At 37.8% G+C, this 9,972-nt stretch overlaps 1 protein-coding gene across 1 annotated transcript; it reads right to left on the minus strand.

Annotated features, from left to right (window-relative positions):
• Positions 1-8,430: 8,430 nt before the first annotated feature.
• On the minus strand, positions 8,431-9,736 carry LOC149226249 (uncharacterized). The gene has a single exon (XM_089375251.1). It carries the CDS (start codon positions 9,237-9,239, stop codon positions 8,646-8,648), a length of 594 nt encoding a protein of 197 aa, XP_089231377.1. The 5' UTR covers positions 9,240-9,736; the 3' UTR covers positions 8,431-8,645.
• Positions 9,737-9,972: the final 236 nt, after the last annotated feature.

Raw genomic sequence — 9,972 nt, forward strand, 5'->3', positions numbered from 1 at the left:
CGTGCTTATCAGAGAGTTGAAGAAATTGGTCAAAGATATCATGGCACAACACAAAATCGTATAGAGTTGGAAAATTTCCAAGCCTCTTCAGAAGGTATGGTTGAAAGGGAGGGCCATTATGATTTTGGAATACATGAATATGTAACTCACTAGCTACCTGATCAGAGATATAACCAAGGGAGAAAAATGTTATCCATATGCTTAGTAGAGATCTACTGACATATGAAAACTCTTATCGGTAAAGTCCTCTTGGAATGGAATGGAGCTAAAGAGGTATTATGTCATGAGATGAGTCATAAACAAAAAGAGGAGCACCATGATAATGGTCATTAGGCCTATTGAAATTGAAGCACTACTTACTAAAGGAAAATGACGTGGCTGTCTTGGCAATCCAACCACTCCCATAGACATCTCAACCAGTACGTGATTGCTCTCATGGTTATAGTTTTAGATCTTCGTATCTCTTTATGGTGCATTTCTCTATTTTCAATTATGTCTCTTGTCTTTATGTTTAAAAAACATCACTAATATTGCCTATTTTATATTAATTTATGGACAAAAATATTTTTCTTTAGCCATTATTTTGGTAACTTACCAAGTGATAGACCATGGACAAACCATGGCCTGAATAATCATAACTTAGTTGTATAAGATGTAATTCACTCATTCAACCATAAATTTATACCTTACATTGTGAATTTTTCCAAAGATGACATTTTTAGAATTTATTTATCACTATTTAAAAGAACATTTTTTTCGAAACGATTTTCTTCTTTGGCTTGGTTTCTATGGATACCGATACAACGCCTGCTTTGATATGATTTCGTCTCATAACAAATATTATAGATTAATCGACTATAGTTTCGAATCATCCATGGATGAAGAGGAGACTGCACTCGCTATAGTTCATTTGTCTAATCATATTGTCGATTTTTATAATGTTATTTGACATCTTATATACGTTTACTTCTATATACTGTTTCATATGACAGCCATAAACATGGTAATCATCTCCAAACAAAATAGTAGAATAAAAAATATGGAAGGCAAGGAGTAACTTTTCGACGAAGAGCGCCCTCAGTACCGATGGCAACAACCTGTTCCTACTCGCTATTTTCTTTATATTTGGCCCGTCTCCTACCTTCTACCCACAGAAGAACTTTGACATTGTTTCGTTTCATATTTGAAACTTAATTTTACTTGTCTCATGGAGGTTCATACTTGCAAACTCAAATTATCTTTTCATGGTTGGAAACTCAAATGGCCAAGGAGTGGAGGTATGTGTTAGAGCATGAACGCAGGTAACTACTAGAGAATAGGAACAATGACGTACTGGACAATAGAAATGTGACAGATCATTTTACTTGGAGGTTACAGATGGATATGGAAACTGCTTATCAATGCAAACCTCATCAATTACTGACACTAGCGTTCTTATTTGCAAGAATCCGACCACTAATATTCACACATTTTATGGCATCCTGTTCGCACAAATATTATATATATGAACTTGTTTACCGTGGCTACAATTTCACTCATAGGGCAAATTTCGAGGCAGTTAGAAAATTTTCAAGAAATTTGACTGATGGTATGGAAACTTCTTATCAATGCAAACCTCACCAATTACTGACACTAGCCTTCTTACGACCACTTGAATATTCACACATTCTATTGCATCATGTTCCCACAATGGCAGTAAATATTAAGCACAAACATTATATATATGGAGTTGTTTAAGGTGGTTACAATTTCATTTATAGGGCAAATTTCTAGGCAGTTAGAAAATTTTCAAGAAATTTGACTGATAGAGTATTTGAATGATTTTGTTTACTGTGGAAATAGATTCAATACCATTAAAACCTTTGGGACATTCAAAATCATGAAACTTGATCATTGTAAGCTAGATTTCAAAAAAAGAAAAAATTTGATTTTGTCAAAATCTTCTTAGTATTTCCATTATTTTCCAGGCCAAATTGTGGTCTTTTAGGCTACTCTTTATATATAGAAAGTTTCCATTGAATATTATTTTTTTCTCCTGTAATATACAATTTACATGTAGTATGTCTTCAATTAATATCATTGTTTTCTCATGCAATAGATATTGTACAAACGAAGGAAAAAGAAACAGAGAATCAACAAGACAAGAAACCGAATACGAAACTGAATTTTGGATCGGACTTTTTCATTCAACAATGAGTTTCTCTACATTACATTTCATGGGAAAAAGATAGTTTTATAGTTACATAACTAATTATTCATTACAAACTTATTTGTTACAAAACTGTCTATACCTAAATTCACTAAATTGTTGTCAAACTAACAAACTCCACCTTGACAACAATTTTCCCATTCATCATCTTTCCTGCAAGCCAAGAGAAGCTAAACACCACCGCAGCTTCTCTACTGTAACTGGCTTTGTGAATATGTCTGCACAATTTTCTCGTGTATGGACCTTTTTAAGAGCTACTTTTCCTCCATCGATCACATGTCTCAGAAAATGATACCTTACATCAATGTGCTTGGTTATGCTATGATAGGCAGGGTTTGTAGCCAAGTGAATAGCGCTTTGACTATCACAAAGTACATTCACTTTCTCTTGCATCCTTCCAATCTCATCGAGCAAACCCTTTAACCAGATTGCTTCTTTACTGGCATCTGAAGTAGCTATATATTCAGCTTCGGTAGTGGACAATGCAACTGTTTCTTGAAGCTTTGACATCCAACTAATTGCTCCACCTGCAAGAGTAAAGACATAACCTGTCGTAGATCTTCTTTTGTCCAAATCACCTGCATAGTCAGCATCTACATATCAGCAAACTGATCCTTCACTACCATTAAAGACGATGCAATGGTCACTTGTGCCTCTTAGATATCGAAGCACCCATTTCACTGCTTGCCAATGTTCTTTACCTGGATTTGCCATGAACCTGCTGACAACTCCAACTGCATGTGAAATGTCAGGCCTTGTAGATACCATCGCATACATTAAGTTGCCTACAACGTTTGCATATGGTACATGAGACATATACTGCTTTTCTTCATCAGCTCTAGGACTCAAAACCGAAGAAAGCTTAAAATGGGAAGCTAAAGGAACATTAACAGGTTTCACATTATTCATAGAGAACTTTTCAAGTACCTTCTCCACATACTTCTGCTGTGACAACCAAAGCTTACCATTTTTCCTATCTCTGTGTATCTCCATGCCCAAGATATGTTTTGCTGCTCCAAGATCCTTCATATCAAACGTCCTAGAGAGTTGAGCCTTTAACTTGTTGATCTCTTCCATGCGTTTGCTTGCAATAAGCATATCGTCAACATACAAAGCTAAGATAATGAACATGTCATTGAAACTTTTGAAGTACACACAATGATCATACTCACTTCTTATAAAGTTCTGGCTCACCATGAAGGAATCAAACTTCTTGTACCATTGTCTGGGAGACTGCCTCAGACCATACAATGATTTCCTGAGCTTGCAAACTAATCTTCTGCTGCGACCTCATACAAAACCTTCTGGTTGTTCCATATATATCTCTTCATTCAAATCACCATGTAGAAAAGCTGTTTTAACATCTAACTGTTCTAACTCAAGATTAAGCAACGCAGTTAGTGCCAACACAGTACGTATAGAAACAAGTTTTACAACTGGAGAAAAAATCTCATGAAAGTCTATACCTTCAACCTGAGAATACCCTTTCGCTACCAGTCGTGCCTTATACCTTTCAATACTACCATCAACTTTCCGTTTCAGCTTGAAGACCCATTTACATCCAACAACACTTCTTCCTTCAGGAAGCTCTACAAGATCCCAGGTATAGTTCTTGGCTAAGGAGTTCATTTCTTCTTCCATAGCCATTTTCCATTTCTCGCTATCAGTATCATCTACTGCTTCCTGATAACACGAAGGTTCTCCATCTTCAGTAACCAAAGCAACAGATGAAGCAGAATCTTCATACCTTTTGGGAGTTTTCCTTTCCCTTGTAGACCTTCTCAGAGCGACTGGTTGCTGAACTGGTTCAGAAACTTGCACTGGTTCAGAAGCTTCAACGACTTCCTTTGTGTCTTCAACACCTTTGTCTCCAGAAGTCTCTCCTTCCTTTCGACTGTCACCGAAAGATCTAGCCTCCAACTGAACTCGTTGACTCGGCGATACCTGTTCCTGTTCAATTCTTTCAACATTTGATTTTAACAAAGAGGATTCATCAAATGTTACATCTCTACTAATGACTATCTTCCGCAATGTAGGATCCCACAACCTATATCCTTTCACTGCATAGTCATACCCAACAAAGACATAACATTTCGACTTTGGATCTAATTTTGAACGCTGATTTTTCGGAATAAGAGAATAAGCATCATAGCCAAATATCCTCAAATGAGAATAGTCACAAGACTGACCTGTCCAAACTTCTTCAGGAATTTTACAATCAATTGCTACTGAAGGTGATCTGTTAACTAAATAACAAGCAGTAGATACTGCTTCTGCCCACAACTCCTTTTGCAAGTTAGCATTGCTGATCATGCTTCTGGCTCTTTCCATAAGAGTTTGATTCATACGCTCAGCAACACCATTTTGCTGAGGAGTATAGACAGCAGTTTTGTGTCTAACAATGTTGCTGATCATGCTTTTGGCTCTTTCCATAAGAGTCTGATTCATACGCTCAGCAACACCATTTTGCTGAGGAGTATAGACAGCAGTTTTGTGTCTAACAATGCCCTCTTCCTTACAGTATTGTTCAAATTCAACAGAAGTGAACTCACCACCATTGTCAGTTCTTAGACATTTAATAGATTTTCCTGTTCTTTTCTCTACCATTACTTTAAATTGTTTAAAGACATTGAATACATTAGCTTTCCTTTTTAGCATATAGACCCAAACTCTACGAGAGTAATCATCAATGAACGTTAAAAAATACAATGCACCTCCATATGACATAACAGGGGAAGGCCCCCACAGATCAGAATGAATGTAGTCTAAAACATCTTTACTATTATGATTGCCAACTTTAAATCTCTGTTTACACTGTTTTCCATACACACAATGTTTACAGAAATCTAAATGCAAGGATTTCAGATGGGAAGAGATTTACGTTTCATCAGTATGTGAAGACCTTTCTCGCTCATATGACCCAAACGCTGATGCCACAGACGAGTTCCTGCTTCTTCCTTTTCTGACGCAACCGCTGCTTCACCGACCTGAGTACTTCCTTTTAACTTGTAAAGATTTCCGACCTTTTCTGCCTTCATAACCACAAGGGCACCTTTAAAGACTTTCAAGACGCCATCCTGACCTGTAAACTTATAACCATCTGAATCCAACACTCCCAAAGAGATTAAATTTTTCTTCAAATCAGGTACATGACTAACACTAGTTAATGTTCTAACTGTGTTATCATATATCTTAATCCTGATATCTCCCATCCCAACAGTCTGACATGACATATTGTTACCCATAAACACAGAACTACTGTTTACATTTTCATACGAAGTAAACCAATTTCTATGTGGGTACATGTGATGCGAAGCACCAGAGTCTAACAGCCAGCTATCAGAACTCTGAGAGACATTACATTCAGGTGAAGTTTCATCTATCATACACAATTCTTCAGCAAATAATACTTCGTCTACCATACCTGAATCAGCCCGATTCGCTTCGTTCTTCGGGTTTTGGGATTCCTTCCATTTCCAACAGTCCTTCTTCAAGTGTCCAACTTTACCGCAGTTCCAACATTTTGCCTTACACTTCTTGCCCTTCGATTTCGACCTGGAAGACCCCCTTGGTTTTTCTCCTCTTTCCTTTGAGCGTCCTCTAGCGACCATGGCTTCTGATGCAGCTATTTCAGTGCTGGATTTCCTTTGTACTTCTTCAGACAGAAGAGCTCCCACGACTGATTCAAACTTCAAAGAATCAGCAGAGCTGAAGCTGATTGAAGTTACGAAGTGATCCCAGGATTCAGGCAGAGAACACAACAAGGTTATGGCTTTATCTTCTTCCTGTATCTTGACTTCCATATCTGTTAATTGACAAATTAGTGTATTAAAAACATTCAAATGTTCTGCAACGTTTGAACCTTCTTTCATTGGAAGACTGTATAACTGTCGTTTCAGATAAATTCTGTTGGTCAATGATTTTGTCATATAGAGATTTTCAAGTTTTTCCCACAATCCTGACGCCGTAGTCTCTTCAACAATGTTGAAGAGAACTTCATCCGCTAGGCATAACCGAATGGTACTAAGAGAACGGGCATCCAAGTCCTCCCAGTCTGAAGTAGTCATGGTTGTAGGTTTCTTAGTTACCCCATCCAATGCCTTGTGAAACCCTTGTTGCACAAGTAGATCCTTAACCTTCAGTTTCCAAAGAGCAAAATTGCTCTTTCCGGTGAATTTCTCCACCTCGAATCTTGCATTTGACATCTTGGCCATTTTTCCTCCTTCCTAGGGTTTCAGTCTTTCTAGGGTTTTTGCTTATTAAAAAAAATATAATCTTAGCCTCTGGTGATTTAAACACACAATAAAACCCTTCCTGAACCCTTTCTTTTCCTCCAACTTGTATAAAAACCACCACTTTTTTTTATAAAAAAACTTGATTTGATTTCAATCTGCTGTTTTGTTTCAAAAACAAAAAATCTGCTGAAAATAAAAAACCGTTCTGGAAATTTTAATAAATACCCAGGTTCAACAGGCAGCAGCAGCTTGATGGGGTTGCACACAGGCAAGTCACTCTTGCATGCGCAGATCTGGCAGCATTTCTGGCTGCAACTGTGGCAGCAAACACGCCTCCTCCTCGACCAACAAACACTCACCACTTAGATAGCAAATACACGCAGGTCTAGCGTTGGTTCAGGCAACACGCAGAATTGGTTCAGGCAACATGCAGAACAACCCTTCACGCAGAGAAATCTACCACGCTCCATGCTTACAAAGCTCAACAATATCGAACATTTTTTTTTCACCAGCAAGGCCTTTCACTTCTGCATTCTAGCGCAGCGAGGTCTTTCACTTCTCCAGGCAGCAGCTACGTCAGGCTCTAGGGGCTCGATCACACACATCCACCGCAACTTACATCCACCGCAGATTTGATATCAGGCTCCCACCGCAGATTTGATTACACACACACGTCCGCAGCAGCTACGTCAGGCTCCAGGCAGCAGCTACGTCAGGCTCCAGGGGTTCGATCACACACATCCACCGCAGATTTGATCTCAGGCTCCCACCGCAGAGTTGATTACACACGCTGGCTCCGATACCACTTATTGTACAAATGAAGGAAAAAGAAACAGAGAATCAACAAGACAAGAAACCAAATACGAAACTGAATTTTGGATCGGACTTTTTCATTCAACAATGAGTTTCTCTGCATTACATTTCATGGGCAAAAGATAGTTTTATAGTTACATAACTAATTATTCGTTACAAAACTGTCTATACCTAAATTCACTAAATCGTTGTCAAACTAACAATAGACAATGCAACAATGTGTGAGGGACCATCTAAATGCACCTAGAAAATTTTCAAAAAAAATCACTGCTGGACTCTTTGAATAGATTTTTTGATGGTGGAAATGGATTGAGCACCATCAACAAGCCTTCAGGCACCCAAAATCCAAAAGCTTTATAGCTATAAGTTGGATTTCTAAAAATTCAGCAGGATTTTAGCAAAATTTTCCCAGAATTTCCATGATTTTACAGGTGAAGACTACTCTTTAGATATAGTAAGTCTCTGTTAAAAATCATTTTATTCTCATCCAATAGACAATTTATATATAGCAAGTTTTCACTAAATATCATTTTTGAAAGAATGTCCTTAGAAAAGTTTTTAAAAAATTGACAATTCGGTGTTTGAATCACTTTTTTTATTAACCTTCAACAATCCCACAGCCACCCAAAATCTTAAACATTGACAGCTATAATTTAGATTTCAAAACATTTCAACCATTTGTTATCAAAATAGCCCAAAATTTTAATTATTTTATGGACAAAATTGAAGCTCTTACGCTACTCTTTATACATAATAAATCTCCATTAAATATTATTTTATCCTCATGCAATAAATAATATATATTTATATATAAAAAGTATTCGTTGAATATCATTTTGTTCTCCTGCAATAGACAGGTATAGTAGTCATCAATCTCGGGAGACATGTCCCTATACCAATTTTCACGACAAAGCTAGACAAAAAGGGTCGAGAACTAGCTCTGGCATGCTCACTCTGGTATATCGTTCGAGCATAGCCCCATCAGTGGTTTTCAACTACTATGTGTATTTCACGTACTGAATACATCAGCCTTTCATCATCTCTGATCTAGAATATTCTTTTCGTGTGTTTATTTTAAGATCTACTCAGAAATTTTGTTTTAAAATCCATTCAGACCTTTCTGGAAATTAATTGCAAGATAATAGGATAAAAGAAAGCAGTTAATATGTACAAAGTTGGCTATTGTTTCTACAACTTATGTTATCAATATTATTATCACACTTCGATTTTCAGATATTAAGAACCAAACGATCAAAAAGCATGGCGTACAATGAAACCCTTATGATTTCAATTATAGACTGATCCATAAGGCTAACACCCATGAATATGTAATTCAAGGGATATTTAGGAAATTGGAATACATAGAAAAGTTTCTTTGAGAATGAATTTCATTCAATAAAACCAGTCCTCCTCCAAACTGCATTTCGTACCTGGCTGAGATCTCTGCCTTTGAGAGTCCTCCCAACACCTTCACAGACCGAGGAAGTTGTTTCCCTCTGGGCAAGCTGCTTGGCAATGACTTGATGAGGCGGGATCCTCTCAAAATCACTACCAGCTTCATCATCATCACTGTTATGTTTATCCACTATTCCAAGACTTGTCCTCTTCTCCTTCCATGCTATCTGAGACCAGTCAGGGATATTCACAGGAGCAGAAGACTGATACGTTGTTCTCCCCTTATTTTTCTCCTCATGACATGAACCCTTCCTAGGAATTTTCGCTGAATTAGTGCCAGAACTACTATTCCCCTCCTTAATCCCCTTAGATCGGCATCCTGTAACTATAATACAACCCTCCTCCTGTAAGCCAATCTGCTTGGCCTCGGCATCATCAACACCACCCCATATATCCTCTTCATTAAACGCTTCCATTCTCTCGCAATGATCAGAAATACTTTCGGATTGCGGAGGCCCGAGGACCTTGTAAATATGATAATTCTCGTTAGGTTTGGACCTCCCCAACATAGAATTACTCCCATCCATAGCTACCCAAGAGCTTTCTTCAAGATCCTACTCATAAAATTCTCTATCAGGCTACACAGATTGAGCCAAGTTTAGGCTTTCCTGCTCCACCTAGAAAGTCTACACAAAGTTTTCCCGAAATTTAAATAGCCCAACTCTAAGAGCCTACCCAGATCCTCTGATTGAACTAATTCTAGGTTATTTTTCTCAAATTCGGCTAATTCTCAGTTCCGGTGCAGTGCTTACCATCTTAGTCCTCTTTGTAACGCTCGTTTTTTATGGGAGCTCTGCTCTGAGGGCTAAAACTCATTCTTTAAGCGTTGTTTGGAACCGATTTGCCCACCCGTGTGGTTGTACTCCATTCCACCGGAAACAAGACCCACCATTACTAGACCCGATAAAATTTGTATTCGAATATCGAATTTGTGTGGAACAGCAGTCGTCGTTCCCCTTCATCCTTCACGCCCCAGTGTTCCCTACTACCATCACAACTGACTTCATTGTTCAATCTACCCTCATGTCCCCAGCAATACCAGCATCCCCTACTCTTGAAAGTTCCATAGCTCAATTTTTTTATTATTGATGATAATGATAAAGTAGAGGATAATATAAGATATGTTTCTGAGGACACCGGCCATACTGCACTTTTGTTGTTTTGATGTGATCGCTATACCTATGAATATTGTTGCTTTCTATTAATTTGTTTTCAATTTTTTTATTATTATTGATGATAATGATAAAGTAGAGGATAATA

Source organism: Pinus tabuliformis, chromosome J (genome assembly GCF_031772625.1).
Source record: "Pinus tabuliformis cultivar Carrire ecotype Pingquan chromosome J, CPIR1, whole genome shotgun sequence".
NCBI lineage: Eukaryota > Viridiplantae > Streptophyta > Pinopsida > Pinales > Pinaceae > Pinus > Pinus tabuliformis.